The 22869-nt window shown below is 33.9% G+C and overlaps 1 protein-coding gene across 2 annotated transcripts in view; it reads left to right on the top strand.

Annotated features, from left to right (window-relative positions):
* DARS1 (aspartyl-tRNA synthetase 1) overlaps positions 1–22664 on the top strand; it is a 51723-nt gene extending 29059 nt beyond the window's left edge. For both annotated transcript variants that reach the window (XM_019731153.2, XM_074335686.2), the window contains exons 5-16: positions 4148–4250; positions 7000–7080; positions 7954–8013; positions 9175–9286; positions 10180–10314; positions 11130–11277; positions 15030–15176; positions 16273–16315; positions 17622–17702; positions 18761–18872; positions 19054–19125; positions 21994–22664. In XM_019731153.2, coding sequence (XP_019586712.1) covers positions 4148–4250; positions 7000–7080; positions 7954–8013; positions 9175–9286; positions 10180–10314; positions 11130–11277; positions 15030–15176; positions 16273–16315; positions 17622–17702; positions 18761–18872; positions 19054–19125; positions 21994–22085 — 1186 coding nt within the window. In that variant the 3' untranslated portion in view covers positions 22086–22664. The remainder of the gene's footprint in view (positions 1–4147; positions 4251–6999; positions 7081–7953; positions 8014–9174; positions 9287–10179; positions 10315–11129; positions 11278–15029; positions 15177–16272; positions 16316–17621; positions 17703–18760; positions 18873–19053; positions 19126–21993) is intronic.
* The last annotated feature ends 205 nt before the right edge of the window (positions 22665–22869 follow it).

Here is a 22869-nt window from a genome sequence, read left to right as displayed (position 1 = left end):
TAATGGATGCTATGAGGTCTGTTGTGCCTATTAGGGCATTTTTAATATCAAGGCTATACTAATTCATCTTATTTGTAGAGTGATTAATTATATATGTAGGGTCAAAAGGGTGATTGGAAAAGGAAATAAATATAAAACACAGTGCAGTGATAGTGTGTTTTGGGAGGTGGTGGTAAAAATAAAAATAGCTGACTTAGCTCTTGAAAAGATGTGTTTTATTTACTTCATCCATTTCTCTTACAAAAAGATAGTTCCCAGGAGTTCCTCTGCTTTCCACCATGGATTTTTTTTTTTCCTGCCAAAGCTTTTAGTTGCCTGTTAGACATAAACCTCTTTCATCATATACCGTGTTTCCCCAAAAATAAAACCTAGCTGGACCATTAGCTCTAATGCGTCTTTTGGAGCAAACATTAATATCAGACCCAGTCTTATTTTAATATAATATAGGTGATGGAAGGAGAACTGACTCTGGGTGGTGAACACACAATGTGATTTATAGATGATGTAATACAGAATTGTACACCTGAAATCTATGTGACTAACAATTGTCACCCCAATAAACTTTAATTAAAAAAATAATAATATAAGACTGGGTCTAATGTAATATAATACCGGGTCTTATATTAATTTTTGCTCCAAAAGACACATTAGAGCTGATGGTCCAGCTAGGTCTTATTTTCAGGGAAACATGGTAGAGATAAGAGCATACTAGTTTCAACATGTGAAACTGAAACCTTAATAGGGTCTCTGTGGTAACAGTCAGCTATAGTATGTATACTATAAAGCATTAAGCCATCTTAACACACAGTATCAGTTAAAATCATACTAATTAGACTTTTTCTCCAAAGTGGAAATGTTATCCTTATACAGCAGTAGCTTATTCAGTATTCCTGTTCCTCTTGTATTGACTCTAATTACACACTAACTTTTTATTCTAACTAGTAAGTTGTAGTTTGACCTTTTTCCACAAATTTGACTATTTGTTTTGCTTTAATGTTTTTTTCTTCTAAAGTCATTCATGTGTACAAATAGGGCTATATAGATATAGATATGGATGTAGTATAGAGATATTACAGTTAAATTATCCAAGGTTTAAAAAAAATCATGAAATAATTTAACTAATATATAAATAGGCTATTCTGTTAGCATATAAGCTGCTAGATATAATAAGGGGAAATACTGAGCTTGGAAGGGCAAAAAATTTAATTATATGTATTCTCTCTGTCTGATTAATCCTACCTTCTTTCTGATTGATTCAGTAGGCCAATTTGTGATACTGGAAGTTTTGCTTTGGCCTTAGCTTAAGAATAGGTCAGATTTTCAGAAGTTCTTTTGAGTTGTTTAGTACTGGAAACAATGTTAAAAATGGTGTTGGTTTTCTAATCTAGCTGATTTATTTTAGCACATAATACTTCTGAATTAAAATACTAAAGGTAGACTTGGTTCCAAGTTTGGGGTCCTGGATGAAAGGAGTTATCTGGTACTTTTGAGGGAGAAAGAAGAGCAAGTTTTGTTTTCTTTATTTGGACCTTTAGATAACCATCGGCAGAATGTCTTTACCACATTCCAGCGTCTTTCTGGATTGATACTAGCTTAGTGCTCACTCAGTTCTTGAGAGTAGATTTGTTTAACTTGAGTTGGCTTGTAGAAGACTGTCTGATAATGGAAGGCCTCCCACTGGGGAGTCAAAGCGGGAGGTAGGAGAACCAAAATGGCCAGCGACATAGCGGGAATGAGCAGGGCGGAGCTGTAGTTGGAGCAGGTCAGATTACTCGATGAAGCAATGCGCCGATGATCAGTAAGGAAGAGAAAACCTTCCTTAGGGAAATGTGTGAGAGAAGTAACAGAATCCTCACAAGGCCTGAATTATATGCTCTCGTATCAAGTTTGCTCATGCAAACGAACGAGGCAACTGGTAGGTAGCAGTCACATTGAGTGAAGAAAGATCCAGGGGCATTAGATTGCCAGGATTAGAAAACCATTTTAACAACAAACTGAAGCCTCTTGATCCCTTTAGGTCTCAGAGGAGCCTTATCTTAGTTCACCAACTACCTCTTTTACCATAATAAATTGTGAGTTTTTTCAAGCCACAAGATTTTAACTAGATCTTAGGCGATAGCCCTAGTTCAGGAGACTTATAAGAGTGCAAGAGATGTATGTACTGTTGATTTTTTTAAGGTACTTGGTAACAGACATAAAATTCTAGGTAGTGTAGCAAAGTGAAGTGAAAATTTCTCTTTCTTACTGCACCACTTTTTATTTTAATTTTGATCCTTTTCCAACTCTGAGCAAATGCTCATTGAAATGGATTATGGTGTTCTCTTTTGTACAATAAGCATTGTTGGGTTTCTGGAATCTTTTCAAATAGCACAGCTACTAAGGAAGGACCCAGTACCTCATCAGAACGAATAGAGTTTTTACCATGAGAGTTACATCTTGTTGTTTTGTTTAGATTCTGGTCATTCATTTTGTAGGATTCTGGGTAGGGACTTAAATCATGAGGGGTTAATACAAAAGTTAATTGGGCGGCCGGCCCGGTGGCTCAGGCAGTTGGAGCTCTGTGCTCCTAACTCTGAAGGCTGCCGGTTCGATTCCCACATGGGCCAGTGGGCTCTCAACCACAAGGTTGCTGGTTCGATTCCTTGAGTCCTGCAAGGGATGGTGGGCAGCGCCCCCCGCAACTAAGATTGAATGCGGCACCTTGAGCTGAGCTTCTTCCCGGATGGCTCAGTTGGTTGGAGCGCGGGCTCTCAACCACAAGGTTGCCAGTTCGATTCCTCGAGTCCTGCAAAGGATGGAGGGCTCCGCCCCCTGCTACTAGCAACGGCAACTGGACCTGGAGCTGAGCTGCGCCCTCCACAACTAAGACTGAAAGGACAACAACTTGAAGCTGAACGGCACCCTCCACAACTAAGATTGAAAGGACAACTTGACTTAGAAAAAAGTCCTGGAAGTACACACTGTTCCCCATTAAAGTCCTGTTCCCCTTCCCCAATAAAATCTAAAAAAAAGTGAACTGGGGTTTATGACATAGCATATAAACAGGGAGTGCAGGATAGATTTTCCTAATACTTGTTTTCCGTTTCTATCGCTGTAACTGCCCAAGAACTCCACTCTGTCCCAGTTGTCATACTTGTGTTTTTCTTCCATCTTTCTTTTCTTTTCCCTCACTGCAGCGCCAGTTACCACCTGAGAGTTTTCATTGATAGTTTTACATGAGTTGCCTTTGGCCACTTGAGCCACCATGATGCTGACATCACTCTCCAAGACCTGAAAGTTAAATCTTAACCCTTTTCTACAAATACATTGTGACACATTCTGTCAGTACAAGAATATACACAAAAGTAAAACTAGTATATTTTATATGGGAACCGCTTTTTTGGATTATACCCTTTCTCTCTTGGTTATGTTCTAGAGATCAAAAAATAATCAATTGGTAAATTTAATAATCTACTTCATATATTTTATATTTCAGAATTTGAGTGTCTTTTGTTCAAAATTCAAGTTTGAGAATTAAACTGCCCAAAAGATGCATTTATTTTACTCTTAGTGTGTATTAAGCTTCATATTAGACATTCTTAAATGGGATTGTACAATCCAGCAGGCTGTCTGCCATAAATCCAGTCAACGACAGTGTGTACTCAGAAACTAAGGGCAATGAGGATTTAACTGCAACCCCCTAATGTCCTCTTATTACCTTGAAATCTTTTCAATTGACCTTCTTCTATTATTTAGTTCTATTACATACTAGTAATTGCATTTATAGAAGACCATGTTTCTTGTTATAAGAAATGCTGATCTTAGTAAATTTCAGCTATAGGGAGGGAAATGTTCTGTAATAAATAATTGAAAGACTTTTTCCTACTTTTCACAATTAACTGCTTTTTAGCTGGTCCTGTTGCCTTTTATGTCCAGAGTATTTTATAAACGATAAGTAAATTGTGCCATCTAAAAAATCATCTCTTCAAGGAATCTCGCAAGGTGTGCTACATAATAGCTTTTGTAAGTAGGTTAAATAGACTGGCTTTATCGCAAGTGGGTTACTCTATTAAAGAAGAGTTTAATATATTCAGCTCTACTGTTGAAACAAATGAGTTCTGACACCTCTGACGAGATGATTAAAGTTGGGAATTTTTTCTTTTGACAGTATCAACAAAGAGAGCATCGTAGATGTAGAAGGTGTTGTGAGAAAAGTGAATCAGAAAATTGGAAGCTGCACGCAGCAAGATGTAGAGTTACATGTTCAAAAGGTAACTTTTCAAAATATAAAATTGTGTACAGAAATAGATTTGAGGTCTTGTAACTATTCATGTTAAATCTGTATATTGTTAATAGAGTTGATATATAATATTGAGATTTATAAATTGATTACTGAATCAATTAGTTTTTGTTATATAACGAACCATCCCAATACTTAGTGACTTAAAACAACAAATATTTATTTGCTCACTGTTCTGTGCATTGGGCAGTTAGGGTCAGCCCGTCTGAATTGGCTCATCTGTTCCACGTGTCATCAGCTGGGCTCACAGATACTCTTGAACATCTTTTCCTGTGGCCTCTCCTCCTCCAGCAGGCTAGTCCAGGCTTGTTGACAGGGTGCCAGAATGGTTCCCAGCAGCGAGAGAGGGGAGCCTTAGCCTGCAAACACTTTCCAAGCTTCTGCTTGTTTCAGGTTTGCTACATATTCCATTGGTCAAAGCAAGTCACATGGCAAAACTCAAATTTAAGAGGTGGAGAAATAGATTCCACCTGTTGATGGCAGGAGAGGCAACAGCATTGAAAAAGGACGTGTGTACAGGAGCAGGAGGAATTATTTCAGCTATTTTTGCAAACAATCTACCATAGTCACATAGGGGAAAATACAAAACATTGAAAAAAGCTTTATTCACTATGATGAACCTGTTTTGCTGTGAACTTTCTTATGGTGATGTACTTTACATGTTGATTGATTATACTAATTGTTAATCGTTATATTTCCTGATAATCATTTTATTTCTGATATTTTACAGTTTAAATAATCAAAAGAGACAATACTGTATTGGTCTTACATTCTAGCAATAACTTCTCTTCATACAAGATTTACCCCACATCTATTTTCTTCTCGGACATAAATACTCTAAGTGCCCATTATCATTGACTTTTAAAATACTGTAAACGAATTCACATATGTTTAGTACTGTTGAAATAACCCTGCAGTTCTGAATGAACCTGAAGTTATCAGGTCCAGGCCTAGTTTGCATCTACCAAATGCATCATTAAATTTCTCTTAAGCAGTCTGCCTGATTGTTCTATCTTACATAAGCTCACACACATACACACACACCCCGTGAGCATATGTAAGATAGAGCAGTCAGGCAGACTGACAGATAGACTCATGTGCGTACACTTATTTGGAGTAACTTTATTTAACTGGAGTTGATTGTCATGGAACTCTGTCAAGACTTGGAATATCTTGCATTTTTTACTGACCTAACTTGCCAAATTACTTTGTTCTCTTTGTACAAGTCTCATTTTAAACAACTCCACCGAGAAATCTGTCACCTAGTAAACGCAAACCAGTTCAAAGGTCTGCTGACCAAGAAAAACAAGCCCCTGTCTTCCAAGCAACATATCATTTGGTGAATAGAGTAAATAAATGTACTTCTAAAACATTCTGATTATCTAGCATTTAGTACAACCTTAATAAATGTTAACAATAAATTAAAGCCTAAAGAGCTTATAGACAAATTTTGCCTCAATAAAAATAATTATAAAGTATCTCATAAAGCATAAATATTGTATACTAAATAGAATCATATAATAAGCAATGGCTCTTATCATTCATTTATTTATTCAGCCAATAGTTACTGAGTGTATACATATATACTTTGTACCAAGCACTACGTGAGGTTTTAGGAATCAGTGCTCATAACCTAATGAAGGAGATGATGAGTTTCTGTTAGTTATAAAAATAAAAGAGGTAACTGTCTAGTTCTCCAACCTTGCATTGGAGATAAAGTTTCTTTTAAATCGTCAGAGGGAAGCACTACAACTTGGGTGTAAGGGGTGGTGACGAATAATTCTATTCACTGTGAGGAGGACTGGAGTATCCTTCTGACACTTTTTCTTGAAGTGTCTCAGCTGAGTTCTAAATGTGATCTCCCAACTGGAAGAAAATAATTTCCTTTCCTGAATTAACTAAATAAGGTCTGTGTCCCTTTTGTGCTTTAGCAGGTTTTCTAGGCGTAGTTGGGAATAATTAATAGGGTAACATGTGTTTTAAGAGTAGCTAATTCTTTATGACCTAACTGCTTTTTAGCACTAAAATGTGCAATTAGTGTGAGTGACTATTGAGGGATTTTAACACCATAAAGGAATACCTTCCATGGCAGCTCCCAGCCAGGAGAACAGCAGGAAATTATATATGACATGTTTGATGAAAGAAGGCAATGCAGGGATATTTGGGAAAAGAATGAGAAAAGGAAGGAGAGGTGTAGCAGAGTAGGGCTGACTTTGGTTCTAGCGATAGAAATGGCTAAATGCTGTTAACAATAACTCATTTGTTAATGGCACCTTCGAGTGAGCAAAGTGTTTTTATATTCATTACTCCATTTGATTCTTAATGCAGACCTCATTTTACAGAGTAGGATACTGAAGCTCTGAGGTTAAGTGATTTGCCTAACAATAGCTTTTATGTGACAATACGAGGCCTTAACCCAAGCCCCTCAACTCCAGTTATTTACTTATTTATCACATTGGTATGCACCTTAGAGTTTACGCAGTATTTGTGTATATGTTATCTCACCTGACTGTTTCAACAACCCAGGAAGGTAGGCAAGAAATATTATTTTATAGGTGAAAAAACATATACCATCTTGTTTGATTTTAGCAAGTAGTTTCAGTTAAAGATGGATGCAAACATTGCTTTAAGTTAACTGTAGTTTTTTTTGTGTTTTTTTTAAGCAAAAGATGACAGGTTTTGTGTGCTTTGCGATATTTTTGGTAATCTCTCTCTTTCAGATTTATGTGATCAGTTTGGCTGAACCCCGTTTGCCCTTACAGCTGGAGGATGCCATTCGGCCTGAGGCGGAAGGAGAAGAGGTAAAAAATCATGCTTTTGAAATACTATGCTTCCTCTGTGTGTTTAGTCTGCAAAACATTGAAAACTTGATGCCCTGCTTTTTTACCAAGGGTACCTGTTGATTTGAGATTCATTTTTATTTAAATTTACTCTTACATCAACAATTCTCAAACTTTTTGGTCTACAAATCCCTTTACACTTTAAAAATAATTGACCCCACAAGCTTTTGTTTTTGTAGGTATGTCTGTCGATATTTTCAGTATGAGACGTTAAAACAGAAAATGTTAATATTAATTTATTAAAAGTGACAATAATATAAATATATCTACAGATCTTTGTAATGTCTGGCTTAGTAGACAACAGTTAGATTCTCATATCTACCTCTGCATTCATTCTGTTGTGATAGTACACATCCTGAAGCCTTTGGAAGACTCCTCAGTATAGTCAGGAAAAAGTGAGAAAGAAAAGGTATTATGAAATATAGGTTTGACTTCATGGACTCCCTGAAAGTGTCTCACTGATACCCAAAACATACAATGAGAACTACTACTCTATCAGCTTTTATCTGTTGCCTCAATCTTTAACTAGCGGGTAAAATCCAGGAATCAGTGAAGGTGCGAGTGATTAATTCTTCTGATGTCCCAATAATGAGGCAAGGCTTTTGGGGGTGGGAGATGGAAAGAAAGCATTAATACCTATTCATTCTCATTTCTCTTCTTTCCAAGAAGCCCTGCTTCTTGTTTCTTGGATCCCTAATTTGGGGGCATAATAAACACATATAATTAACACACATAAACACACCTATTGTCACTTAAAAGTAAACATGGCTTCTAAAAGTGTTTTTTGTGCTCTGAAAAAAATTAGTAAAACCTGTTTTTTCATCTTTTTTTAAGGAAGGAAGAGCTACTGTTAACCAGGATACAAGATTAGACAACAGAGTCATTGATCTTAGGGTATGTCTCCTTTTTTTTTTTTTTTTTTTTTGGTCTCATTTATTTTAAGTGACATGATTGTGCCCAAACCAAGGAGGGTAGAGGTAACATAACCGTCTCAGGCTTATAGAACTAATTGGCATTTGCCTATATGTAAGTATGATAATACAAGAAACAGTTTACCTTTCCAACAGACCCTTCCCCTAAAAAGAATTGTAGGCAACAAGGACAATCGGGTAATCATTCACAGGATATATATTTGCTTCGTTTTAAAATGACAAAGGAACATGTAGCCAGTAAATGGGCTTGCTTCCAGGTGGTGCCTGTTTTAGACAAGTTAGTCAGCAAGTGGAAACATAACCATTACTATCACTACAAAACTGTGGAAGAAATTATGTGCACATTTTAGAGCAACCTGGTAGAGATTAGTAATTAATGCCTCAGTCCTTTGAATTTGATGTGAGCACAATATTAATAATAAATAAGTAGTTGGTCCTGACAGTTTTTATATAGTAATCTCATTGGTCTTCTGGTTCCCTTTCTGGCTTGATTGCAAGTTAAAGAGTTTGGTGGTTTCATCATTGTAGTAAAACCAATGTCATCTTTCTTTCTTAATGTTTTGACCACATCTTCCTCCTTTACGTAACACATTCTACCTAAAGCTTAAATTCTTTGTCACCTTATAAGTTCTTTCCAACTTTTCTGCAATCATGCAGGTCTGCCCTTAGCATACATTCATGTTTCCCCTGATTATTTGCTTTTTATCTGCTTTTACCTTTTCCATATTAATGGAAACTGCCTATAAACCTCAGAGCTTTCATAATTTTGTCCACAGCAGTTAGACATCATGCTGTATTTGTCTATGCTATTTGTTCACACAAGTTATTGGTTAAGCCTCTAGAATTTAGCCCAAAGAGTATTTTTCTTCGGCCCACATCATTTTTTTATTATTATTTAAATTCATTGCCACCATTGAAAAATGGGAGTTTTTACATTAGATCTAAATGGCTTTCCTTAAAAAGTTGGAGGTGAATCTGGCAATACTGGGCCCACATGGCAACACCGGCTAATTCTCTAGATAGGGCATTATGTCCTCTAAGCCCTACCCATCCAGGAAGTATCATTCATTTATTTCATTTATGTGTCAAATTGATTTAATTAAATTTTATTATTGTCTTATAGACATCAACTAGTCAGGCAGTCTTTCGTCTCCAGTCTGGCATCTGCCATCTTTTCCGAGAGACTTTACTTAACAAGGGTTTTGTGGAGATCCAAACCCCTAAAATTATCTCAGGTATGCTTTAAGATATTTCTCTTAATTTTTAAAAATAATTTGCTATTGCTTCTCAGACTTTTGGCTAAGATCAAATATAAAGGTAATTTGCTTTCCCCTAAGTTGCTCAATATTATTATTTTTTTAATTTGAGAATCCCAAGTATCCCTTAACGTTTATTGCTATGAGACTATTTATTTCAAGACTGTGCTATATAGCACCAGTCATATATCACTAACATCAGTAATACTACATCCCCTTATTTCAGGAATCATTGTGATAATGATCATAAAATGAGGCAATAACACACGAAGCAAGATTGTTGTTATATAACTTGCACCAAAAACTACTTTCATTATGTAGATTTCTTTTTAAATTGGTATTGCAATTTTGTTTTGTATAAATTGCATTGCAAAATTAATACTAAATATTGCAGGTAGGAAAAATCTCATTAATTCTCATTCGTATATGAGAACCAACTCTTAATCATTTTAGAGTTGCTTAAGTAACACCAAAAATGTGTGTTATAAAGGCATTTAGTTGTAAATAAAAAGTTGAACATTAAATTCTTGATAATTATTATAGAAAAATTATTAATATCTTTTTTTCCTGTGTAAAAAAAAAGTTTTACAACCCGAAACTAGCTTTAATAGATTTGAAATTGACACAGAAAGGGAATGTATATATCCAAAGAAGTAAAATGAAGGGTTAGCAAAGAAGCATATCTCTCCTAAATATAAACTGTTTACAGGCAGGTGTAAGACATATATAGACGAAGGTTTCTCTGCAAATTCTTGATTTTCCAGTTGTGGTTACTTTAAGTGAAGTATTTTAATCAAAAGTATAAACTATTTTTGAAGTTTGCATTGATAAGCTTACAATTGATTGTAATAACATTAATGTTTCTATTTCAGCTGCCAGTGAGGGAGGAGCAAATGTATTTACTGTGTCATATTTTAAAAACAATGCGTATCTAGCTCAATCCCCACAGCTATACAAGCAAATGTGTATTTGTGCTGATTTTGAGAAGGTCTTCTGTGTTGGACCAGGTAAGGTTTTGGCAGTTATGATTGTCTCAAAATTCATTAATTGTACCATAATTAGGGTCTTAGAAACACGTTTTACACACATTTTTAAAGCTTAAATCCTTTTATATGATGACTACATAAACATTAGACTTTAAAGTAAAAATGACAATGTGCTTGGGTAGACATTTGTTAAAAAAAAACTGTATGCTCAATAGTTCTTTAAACAGTTGAGCATCATTTATGTGAATAGAATCATAAGCATTATGTATTCCTACAGCAGAAAAAGGAATAAAATATCTTGAGAATATCTCATTTTTAAAATGCATGCTTTTACTGAGCAAAGATGTGTTATAGGAATATTATGTAAAAGATGGAACAGAGCTAGATTCAGGAAGACTAGAAAGGAGGAAACTGCAGTGAGGATAGAGCTGGACTGAGTGAGATAGTGGCTGAAATGTGTATAATGTTACTTCATTTGTACAGATTTCATTTAGCTTGAGTCAAGTTTTAATAAAATTAAGAACTCACTATATTGAATCTATTTTTAATTATTGAAAAGGTACCTCAGGAACTTTTATTCCCTCAGGGTTCTCAGGAGTCTCTTTTATTAATTTACATTTGTTAACAGCTTTTACTACATGACTGTAGGAGTTTGTAATAAATTTGCCGTCCAAGAGAATGCTGAAACAGATGGCTCGTCACAGGTCTTTCCAACCCTATAGTGATAATGAAAATAGCACCATTTGAGTACTAGTAAATAGAATTTTGTATTTAAATCCCAATTTCCCAAAATATAAAACACGATTTACTTTGTATATCTTTTGTTAATGTTACAGTGTTCAGAGCTGAAGACTCTAATACCCACAGACACCTAACTGAATTTGTTGGTTTGGACATTGAAATGGCTTTTAATTACCATTACCATGAAGTTGTAGAAGAAATTGCTGACACCTTAGTACAGATATTCAAAGGACTTCAAGAAAGGTATTAAAAAAGGGGGGGTATATACGTTTCATATCCCTAAATGGACTTAATTTCAAATCAATTTGGGTTCTACAAAATAAAGCAATTCTTGAGTTGAAATGTGTAAACTAAGTTTTCATTGAACATAAGTGTATATATAAAGACTTGATAGTTAGATGATCAGCTAATGAAAGAAATCCACACTCCAAATACTATTCTGGATCCAAGTCAATTGGGGTTTCAGCTAGTTAACCTCATTTTGGTGGGGAAGTTTCCCAGATTGTAAAGAGCCTAACTATATTTGTATTTTCCTTTATACTGACATCCTGAATATGTCAAGAAAAAGAGTCTGTGTTACTTCTATAGCAGTTATTATTTGGGAGGCATTTATGGGGTAATGATTAAGAGCTTGGATTCAGCTAGATCCAGGTAGCCTACGTTCAAATACCTGCTCTGCTAACCTGTCTGGGTGAGGCTTGTGCAAATTATTTAACTTCGTGCCTCAGTTTCCTCAGCTATTATAAGTGAAGATTAATATTACTTACTTCAGATGTAAAAAAGTTCCTTCATCCTACTAGTTTCTAACCTTTACTGAATCTCTCTGTGTATGTTAAGCCTGTGTTAGGAAGGGTTAATTCTTAGATCAATTTATATTTGCATTGAGTACCCAATAAAGATTAGAAACTAGTACACTTGAATGGACTTTCGACTTATTTGGGTCTGGTGAATTGACCACATTTACAGAAAATTATTAGACATATTCTTGATGTTCAGAAAATTGATTTACATATAATGTTCATTTAGGTAAACCCACTAAACTGACAAATAGTTTCTCCCTTAAAGGTCACTGAAAATTTCTTACCTGTAATGATTAACATAGAAAAAAAAAGAAAATGGAAAGCAAATTACTTAGTATCAAGAGTCCTTTTTTTTCATTTCTCCATACTTGCGCAAGTAGGCTATTACAGACTTACTTAGTGCTTTGATAACTGACAAAGGACTGTATTTGAAATTTTTATTTGAAGATCACTGATTTAACTATTAATTGTTGATACATTTGGATATGCTTCATTGATACCTAAAGAGTTCAGAAATATTATGCTTATTTACTCCAGTGCAAGTCTAATAGAAATTAATCATTAATCATTGATCTTATAAAAGTGCTGTAGCATGTGCACCAATATTTTCCAGGCGTTCTTTGCATTGCATTGTACCTTTAATGACTAGTTAATTGTAGACAGCCTTTAAAAAAAAAAATCTTTGTTCTCTGAAACTTTTCAATACAGTTTATTTTAAGCAACTTTCATTCAGGTTTAACCTATGGAATAACTGATGTTCTTATAAAACAAAATATCCTTTGAAACTACAATGAAGTAACAGCTTTTCTCATTTTCTTTTCACATTTATAATTCAAGAAAGTTTCTGAAACCCATTTATTTTAGGTATTGATGATATCTTGTCTATTAGAATATGACATTTCTACTTTGGTCTTTATAACAAACAGACCAACCATGAATCAGGCCCTTGGGATTAATCAAATCTCTACATACAAATTAGAGACTCAGTCACTGGACTTTTTCAGTAGACTTAAGGGGGCAACTTGGAAATAAAAGCGTTCTTTCTATAGTCTATAAATTATTTAGGAATTCTAAGTTTCTGTGTCAGTTGTAAATTATATTCCCTGGCTTATGTCATGTCCCTCTCATGTTTTTCATTTAATATTTATGTCTCATAGAAGAATAATACACAAACGTATTTTAAGATATTGATAGTCATATTTTTGTATTACCTTTGATGTACATGAAAGGGAGTTAATATCCAAAGCAAAGAAAAGCAATTTAAAAATCAATTATTGGTGTCGTTTTAATTCTTCTACCAAGATTTGAATAAATCAATGGCTAAGCTTTATTACTCCATGAAAGTCTTTAAGACTGATCAGTAAGTGATAGTGTTTTAATTTCTACTCTTTTATAGAATGTAAACATACTTTTTCCAATTCTATTAATTAGGGAAAATTTAAAAACACAAAAGTAGGGAGGCTAGCCTAATAAACCCCATGTACTCATTACCCAGTTTCAACTATTGTCAATACGTGGCCGGTTTTGTTTTACCCATTTCTCCTACCCCCTGTCATTTTGAAGTAAATTCTAGCTATCATTTCATCCATAGATACTTGAGCAAAAATACACCTTTTAACCTTAATAAAATATCATCCCCCACAGCAGCAGTTTTGTCTTATGCCTACTGTTTAGAGGGTAGACACTACAATAATGATTATTAAAATGGGAAAGAAATTGGCACTCTCCTAAACAAACTTACAATATAATGGGAATGGAGGAAGATAAGACGAGTATTCATTCATTTGGTCTTCCTTGGTGATAATAACAAGTGTTAAAGGATTAAAAATTCAAATTTTTCAGTACCTCATAAAATGGGTATTTTATGTTTCTAGCAATGTTAGCTGATATGAGTTATAAAGTTTTAATCCTTCAGTGCCACCGTGGTAACAACATAAGACTGAGAAGTGATATTAAATATTTTACGTGTTTAAATTTCATTCTTTAACTTAATTTTTTTTTTTTTTGGTCCATTTTGGCCATACTTTTGGTAACACTTTTTCTTGGTAATACAGTGATTGATTCAAACATGATTTTATGTGACAAAGATAGGTACTCAATTCTTATCACATATGTGGTGTGATCAAAAAATACAGTGAATGTTTAAATTTAAAATTTATTACAGTCAAAGATGCGTTGCCATTAATTCCCCTCAAAGTACTCCATCTCACTTCAAACACACTTACCCCATCATTCTTGCCACTTTCTGAAGCAGTTCTGGAAGTCCTCTTTCGTGAGTGTCTTTAGTTATGCTGTTGTGGCTGCCTCAATGTCCTGAATCATTGGCTGGGGAAGAGCCAGAAGTCGCACAGTGCCAGACCCGGTGAATAAGGTGGATGAGGACACACTGTAATGGTTTTATTGGACAGAAATTGCCGTACCAGCAGCGATGTGTGATATGGAGCGTTGTCATGATGGAGGATAAAGTAAAGACACTCATGAAAGAGGACTTCCAGAGCTGCTTCAGAAAGTGGCAAGAACGATGGGATAAGTGTGTTTGAAGCAAAGGGGGGGTATTTTGAGGGGAATTAATGGCAATATGTCTTTTACTATAATAAATTCTTTTTATTAAACATTCACCGTTTCTTTTGATCACACCTTATATTTTTTTCTTAGCTGTTGCTACTATTACTGATGAGCCTGATAGTCCCTGAGACAATTTCTGTACTGAGGCTGATTTTACTCAAAGAGCTTTGCTGTAAAAGCATTTCCTTTTGAGTTGTTACCTCTGAATTTCAAAATTATCAGTGGAATGCATAGAACTAGTAGTATGTACAGTTGGCTACTTAGGGGTCCCTGTCAACTGGCCACTTAGAAACGCGCTCTCAGGTCAGCTAGGAGGGTGTCTGGGGCTGAGTGGTTTAGCTGGAGAGGGTGCTTAGCTGACCATGGAGCTTCTGCCCCTGAACTTCTCAGGGGTTGCCCTTTCTTCATCATTGCACAGATAGTGACTTCTGTGAAATGTTAAAAATGTTGTTTCTTTGTTAATAGAAAAAAACTGTAGTATCAAGAGTGTGAATGAGTAAAAACTATTTATGCTCCTTATTTCACCAGTATTGAATTTTTTTTAAATGATTTTTATGTATTGCCACAGTGACCTCTTGTGGGAAAACTATCTCACACATTTTTATTAACTCTAAATCATTCTTCAAATAGGTTTCAAACTGAAATTCAGACAGTGAATAAACAATTTCCATGTGAGCCATTCAAATTTTTGGAGCCAACTTTAAGACTAGAGTATTGTGAAGCATTGGCTATGCTCAGGGAAGCTGGAATTGAAATGGGAGATGAAGAAGATCTGAGGTATGTCTTTGGAATTTTTAAAACTTCAGTAATTAGGTTTTAGATGTGAAAGAATTAATGTATTAATGAATGATAATTTTTTTCCACCCAGCTGATAAACTTCAGTTTTATTAACTTTTGGGTATATAGTATGATGCCATTTTGTCTAATATGTGATCTGAAATACAATGTTATGATTGAATGTGGTTTGCCAAAGCTTTAGTAGTTTTATTTATAAACACCATTTTTTGTTTTCTCCCCTATACTTGCAATGCTGTAAAGAATACAGGGACATTTGCTTGTGATTTTGTCATCTAAGATGTTACCCCTCTCAGTCTTTAAGTGTTGTTAAGTTAAAATAAGGTATCACAACAATTCATGTGGATGTAAGAAGGAAAGGGATAATTATTGCCATTTTTTAGGGTTTTTTATTAAAACATTTCACTCAAAATCATATATTTTTGTTTGTTTAACAAATATATTTATATATATGCTTTTAAGCACCCCCTACATAGCTGGATGACATCTTAATGGCAAATCATGCATTCTATAATTACTTTAAGTTGGGCAATATTTTCTTAAGTATTTTGGAAATTGTTCTTAACTAGGATAGATGCTAAAGTAGCAACCTCTTGGCTCTAGAAACTTAACAGGTTCATATAAACAATATTATATTTAAAGACTTAGAAACACTGATTTTTGTTTTATAAACCTTTGATAAAGAGTAACAAAAAGGAGAGACTATTTTGAAGTGGAATCACTTAATCACAAGAATAGCTAATGTTGGTATAGTGAACTTTTATGTAATTGTAGGAAATTATCTCATCCATGTTATTTCTGAATCAATTGCTAAATTCTGTGTTAGCTTTTATTTAAATATTATTGGGCCGCACCTACTAAATGCTAAGTCACTGTACCAGGTGCGTTTATATGTCATCTCTAGTAGCACTTGCCTTTTTAAAAAGTAGCAGGATAGACAACTATGTATTTTGGCTGAATTTTTTATCCCTTGAGAACTTCAAACAGAAGAAGTGCTTTATTTACTTACTAATTCTTTTAAGTTGCTGTTTGATCTTCAAGCACCTGGTCTCATGTTTTGTTTTGCTTTGTTTTTCAGTACACCAAATGAAAAGCTGTTGGGTCGTTTGGTAAAGGAAAAGGTAGGACTCTTGTACATGCTGTATTTTTTTTTTTCTAAATCTAAAATGTATCCTGGTATTAAAGAACAGTTGCAGAGGGGACTAATTTTCCTGGAATAATATGGTTTGATTAGCTCAGTATTCAATTTTTTGTACTGATTTGCACTGAGGTATCTCTAAAAGTGGTATCTATGTCAGATTTCAGATTTGTTAGAAAAGACCTCAAAGTGATTTGAAATTACTGAGAAATGGTCTTCCCTGAGTACTCCTGCTGATTCATAGGACTTTTGAGGGAGAATAAGTCTTCTTTCTGCCTCTTATGTGAAAGCTACGTTCCCATCTCATTTTCTAAAACTCCCAAGAAGATAAAAGCTAAACTTAGTGTGTTCTTTAAAGAAATTAAGAGAATTGTGTAATAAAATGAAAACAGTTCTTGAGCTCCTCCTGCTGGTTGCATTCTAAACCATTAAACTGACTGGGGAACTTCTGAAACTGCAGTGTTGAGTTTATAGAGTTTATACCTTTAAAATGCTATTTCAGCAGAGCCAATTCCAGTTTGTTGCTTCTGTTGACATTCCCTCTACACTTCAGTTTTAGCAAAAATGTTTAACGTCAAAACAGATGAAATGTGATTGATTTCTTTTTAATTATATGTAGGTCACATAGTATTCTTTCGAACAAAAATGTCATAATTTCTTGTTAATGTTATTTACTTCAATTATAGTTTTCATTTGAAGAAAACTACCAAATTTCTTTTTGATATCTAAACTAAAATTTTAATTATTGGAAAGATAATCAAGGATTTTTGAAGATGAATATTACAAAGATGTCAGTTTTTCCCAAAATAATTTATAGGTTTAAATTTTTGCTACTCTTTATAAAACCCAGAGATATTTGGGATAATTTAACATAAACAGCTATAAAATGCATCCGAAGAACTAAATGAGCTAGAATAGCAAAGGAAAAAATGAAAATCAAAGAAGTTTACTGCAGCATAATTTTTGATGTGGGGGAAATTAGAGGGAGATTACTTGTCCCCCCCCAAAAAAAAAAATGAACATTTGAACTATGATTGAATGAATAGTCAACAGCTCCTAAAAATTAAGTGTTGGAAGAATCTTTATGTACATCATGGCAAAATACTATAGGCTACAGACATTACTTGAAAGAAGCAGAATACTTATTGTATATACAGTGTTATTATAGTAATCTTGAAGAACAAAACTTATGTATAAAAAAGGACAGTAATTACCAAAAGGTTAGCCTTCTTTTTACTTTCATTAAACTTTTTAAAAATCTGTTTTAATTGTATGTATTCTTTTTATAGTATGATACAGATTTTTATATTCTTGATAAATATCCATTGGCTGTGAGACCGTTCTATACCATGCCAGACCCAAAAAATCTTGTAAGTAATTTGATTTTAAATAACCTGTTTGGGGGAAGGAGGAAAATTTTACTGTCACTATGTCAAATTGTACAGTGAAAATAATGGTTTTTATTACTAATTTGCAGTTTCAGTGGTCACACTGTTATATATATTTCTACTAGTTTCTGTCAATTCAGGTTAAAATGAAATCTGAATATTCTAGCAAATTAGTTCCAAAAATCTATATTAAAAGTCATTTTCATTTGTCATTTTTTGAAGATTTACAAAGAAGAAACACCATATAAATAATAAATGGTATTACTAGATTTGCAGACATTAGCAAATTTATTTTTGACCTTGAACTAAAAATTCACATTCTGTCCTGGGAGTTAATCTAAATACTGTCTTGTGGCCTTTTACTATTTTTCTATCGCAGTGGTTCCCAAACTTGAGTATGCATCAGAATTCCTTGGGGGGCTTTTTAAAGCACAGATTTCTGGGCCCCATCACCAGACTTTCTGATTACTTGAGGTAGGGTGGGGCTTGATAATTTGCATTTCTAACAAGTTCCAGGTAACACTGAAACTACTGATCCAGGAATCACACTTTAAGAACCACTGATGTATTGAAAGACAAGGAAAGTTAGTTAAAACTTGATAGGGAATAGGTTAAGCTATGGTAAGTTGATGTTTAATTTGCTTTTCTTAAAATAAAAAAGAAATTTTAATTGATAATTGAAGTTCCGGAAGTGGCCCAAATTCCTACCACACTTAAAAATATTTGAGTTGCTAAAGTGAAATAAGAATCAGCACTACTTCTTAGCAGTGAGATGTGGTGTTCTGATTTGTTATTGGAAGGTGTGGGAGAAGGGGAGCATAAAATTTGATAGAGGCAAGGAAGAACTTATTATTCAACCCTCACTAGTTTAATCCATTTTGAAGAAATTATGTTCATTGGCACAAGTTATATCATTAATTGTAAGAAAAAATGAGCATGCTCTTCATGCAACAGAGATTTTTTTCCCACCGATGTGTAATGGAAATAGGATGGTAAGCACTTGAAAAATGGTGTTTTTTGTTTGTTTGGTTTTCCTGCAGAAACAGTCCAATTCTTATGATATGTTCATGAGAGGAGAAGAAATACTGTCAGGAGCTCAAAGAATACATGATCCTCAGCTGCTAACAGAGAGAGCCTTACATCATGGAATTGGTAAACAGCTTAAGTATACTTTTAGGAGAGTAGTGTATATTCTGAAACAACACATTTTAAGCCTTTTAAAGACTTCTCAGAAACACCATTATTTGTTTTAATCTTCATTGAACAATAATTGCTTTTGCACTTTTTTAAGCTAAATGAGATGATAAATTATGTTTGTTTTGGTTTTTTGTAGATTTGGAGAAAATTAAGGCATACATTGATTCCTTCCGCTTTGGAGCCCCTCCTCATGCTGGTGGAGGCATTGGTAATACTACTTGAATATTATGACAATAATATTTCCAACCCAGATTTCATTTGGCAAAGTGTTTATTCAGTTCTAACTAAATATCTTCAGTATTAGACTACAAAAAGTAAATTTTGTATGTTAATGCTTACAAATAAGTGCATAAGTGCTCAGTGTCACACAATTTGAATTAAAAGAATTTTTAAAGTGAGTTATAACTAAGTGAAAATTTGATTTCTAAGGAACAAAATGAACAGCTAACATGTATGTTCTAAACTATTGTAATAAAGTTCTTACCATTCTTTTTCTCTTAAGGGTTTAAAAGCAAAATGTCTTATAAATTGAATATCCTGTTTTCTTTCTGCATCCTTAATTTCATTCAGATTAGCCCAAATTAAAGCTCTCCTTCGAGTTAGCTCAGATTGCTGCTAAATGTTTTTGTTGAAATGTAACATTTCATTGACTTTTAGGACCACTTCTAGAGTATATGTAAGAGACCATTCTGTGATTTAAAATGAGTAAATGTTTAACTAACTCAGCTTTTGGATGTCCTTATCAAAGACTCTGTCAAAGAATTCAGAATCTTAACTTCTGTTGAATTTTTCTTTGTTATTTGTTTGGAGGTTTTTGGTGAATAGATAATATAATTTAAAATATTTCAAATTAAAAGAATTTTAGAAGAGTGTGCATTCACCTCCCTCTGCAAAGATAATCTTTACATATGCAAAAATATATACACTTTAAAAATACATTTTTGTACAAATTGTAGCATACTGTATAAGCCATTCAGTACCTTGAATTTTTCACTTACTATATTTTGTAACTCATTTTTTTTTTATTAGTTTCAGGTGTACAAAGCAACATAATAGTTAAACATTTACACCCCTCACAAAGTGATAACCCTCCTACCCCAAGCTATTACCCCTCTGACATATTATATAATGATTACAATACCATTGACTATCTGCCTTATGCTGTACTCCACCTCCCGTAACTATATATATATATATACACACACACACACACACACACACACACATATATTCTTATAGTTGACACACACACACACACATATATATATATATATATATATATATATATATATATGTTCTTATAGTTGACATACAATATTATTCTATTTCAGCTTCAGTTGTACAGCGCATTAGCCACGCATCTACACAGTCTATGAAGCAATCCCCTTGCTAAGTCGCTAAGTCCAGTGCCCGTCTGGCATCTTACATAATCTTTACAACACTGTTGACTATATTCCCCATTCTGTATTTCACATCCCCATGACTATATCGTGTCTACTGACTTGCTCTTTCTATTCCCTTCTCCTTCTCCCACATTCCCTCCCCCCTCCCATCGGAGTATTACTCAGCTATAAAAAAAAAAAAAAAAATGAAATCTTACCATTTGCAACAACATGGATGGACCTTGAGAATGTTATGCTGAGTAGCTCATTCTTTATCAATACCTAAAGAGCTTTTTCCTTCTTTTTTTAACACACATAGAATCCATTGAAAGGATAAACAGCTTCCTGTTGATGGGCATGGCATATAGGTTGTTATTACAAACAAAGCTACATTGAATATACAGTTTTAAGTTTTAATGAAAAATTCATTACTATTTTCTGTTACTCGGTAATGCGCATTTTGTATAATATTACAAACTTGTGTAACTCTTGACAATGTAAATTTTTATCTTGTGAAGAAGGACACTTGAATAGCTATCAAAATACCACCTATGTTTTTTTGTTTTTTTGGAGAATATTCGGAGACACAGTGTTTCTCCAGGGCCCATCAGCTCCAAGTCGTTGTCCTTCAGTCTAGTTGTGGAGGGCGCAGCTCAGCTCCAAGTCCAGTCGCCATTTTCAATCTAGTTGCAGGGGGCACAGCCCACCATCCCATGTGGGAATTGAACATGCAGCCTTGTTGTTGAGAGCTTGTGTTCCAACCAACTGAGCCATCCGGCTGCCCCCCCACCTATTTTTGATAATTAACATTTGAGAGGAAGATGGGATGGGGTGATTTTTGGTTTTTGTTTTTGTTTTGTTTTTTTTAGATTAGTGTTAGAGTACTGTAACACAAGGTTCAAATACACGTCTGCAGATGTTTTTTAGTAAGGAATAGGAATAAAAATGTTAATTCTCTTAGTTATATTTGTTTTAGAGTTAAATATATTCCTTTAAAATTAAAAGTTGTTGCTATATAAAAATATTCTGTGACCTTGCCTTCTTTGTGTGGTATATTAGTCTTCTACAACTTTAGTAAAATAGATCAATTAAATTGCACATAAAAAGTTTAATTTGCTAGTTTTGCTGTTTCTTAGCTGGTACTTGATCTTAATTCTTGTCAGTAAGGTAGCATTTATGTCACATGTCAAAATTTATGTCACATTCTACACTCAAAGCATTTAATATAATGTACTCTAGAGTCATTTATACAAGGAACCACCCACCATGTTACATGTCTATTGAATTACAATAAATTTCTGGTACTATTAATAAACTTACTTGAACAAGTTTGTGGCTCTCATCTAATACTGATGCCCTGAACTACATAATTCGAATCTGGTGTCATTTGAAAACATACAGGCTTATAAAATGGTTTTTTTAATTTAAGTCATACATTTTAAACATTTACATAGATTTTTGTAGTTCACATTTCACAGAATCATACAACTTAAGAATATCTCGTTTTGTCCTTCCTACATACAGTATCATCTCTATTTCTGAATCAGATCCAAACACTCAATTTTAAATAAACTCAAAATAATAGAAGTCATTGTCCTTCCTAATAAGGAAAAGTATTATGTTAGTGGTTTTCAGTAAGTAAGATCCTGAGAGGTTTTCAGAAAAGGAATTGATACTTATTTTATTTTCCCTAGGGTTGGAACGGGTGACTATGCTGTTTTTGGGATTGCACAATATTCGTCAGACCTCGATGTTCCCCCGTGACCCCAAACGACTCACGCCTTAAAAAAAGCCGGGCTTGATATTTTTTCCAGTAACCTGCTATCAATCAGGCTGTACCTTCGGTACTTAAAATATGCAGTAGAACACATGTCTTATCTAAAGTGCCACGATTACTTTTGGATTAATTCAGTATAGGTTACTTTAAAAGAGAAGATTTTTATAACTTTGGACATGCTTCAGTAGGGAATGGTTGATCATTTTAATGAAAAATTCATATGGTTATATTAAAAATTCATACTGTATTACTACAATAAATGTTAACAATTTTAAACAGTTAAGATTGTAAATTTTTTTCTTTTCTATATTACAGTGGCTGTAATATTAATGTCTTAAATTTTCAATATTTGAGCTTATTTTTTTAAATTCTGACATTGAGATAAGAAAAATTTTAAGGAAATATCTGAGATTGTAATGATTGTATAATTGGCATATTATGGAAAATTAGGCAGAAAGTATCAATTCTTAAAAGTTGTGCCCAGAAATCATGTAAAGCAGGTAAGAATACTGGTTAGAAAATATTCAGTATAATATTGTATTAAATTGTTAATTCTAAACCTGAATTTCAATAAAATTTTAAAGGTAATTATAGTTGTCTTTGTGTAACTTCATGGCAGTCTGATTTTATAACTGGTCCTTTTTTTTTAAACTTTTACTTATTTTTATTTTTGTTGGGGAATATTTGGGAACAGTGTGTTTCTCCAGGGCCCATCAGCTCCAAGTCGTTGTCCTTCAATCCAGCTGTAGCGGGCACAGCTCAGCTCCAAGTCCAGTTGCTGTTTTCAATCTTT

Source organism: Rhinolophus sinicus, chromosome 17, assembly GCF_057876585.1.
Source record: "Rhinolophus sinicus isolate RSI-liver-muscle chromosome 17, RSI-T2T, whole genome shotgun sequence".
NCBI lineage: Eukaryota > Metazoa > Chordata > Mammalia > Chiroptera > Rhinolophidae > Rhinolophus > Rhinolophus sinicus.
The sequence above is the reverse complement of the archived record's forward strand: the minus strand, read 5'-3'. Positions and strand labels throughout refer to the sequence as shown.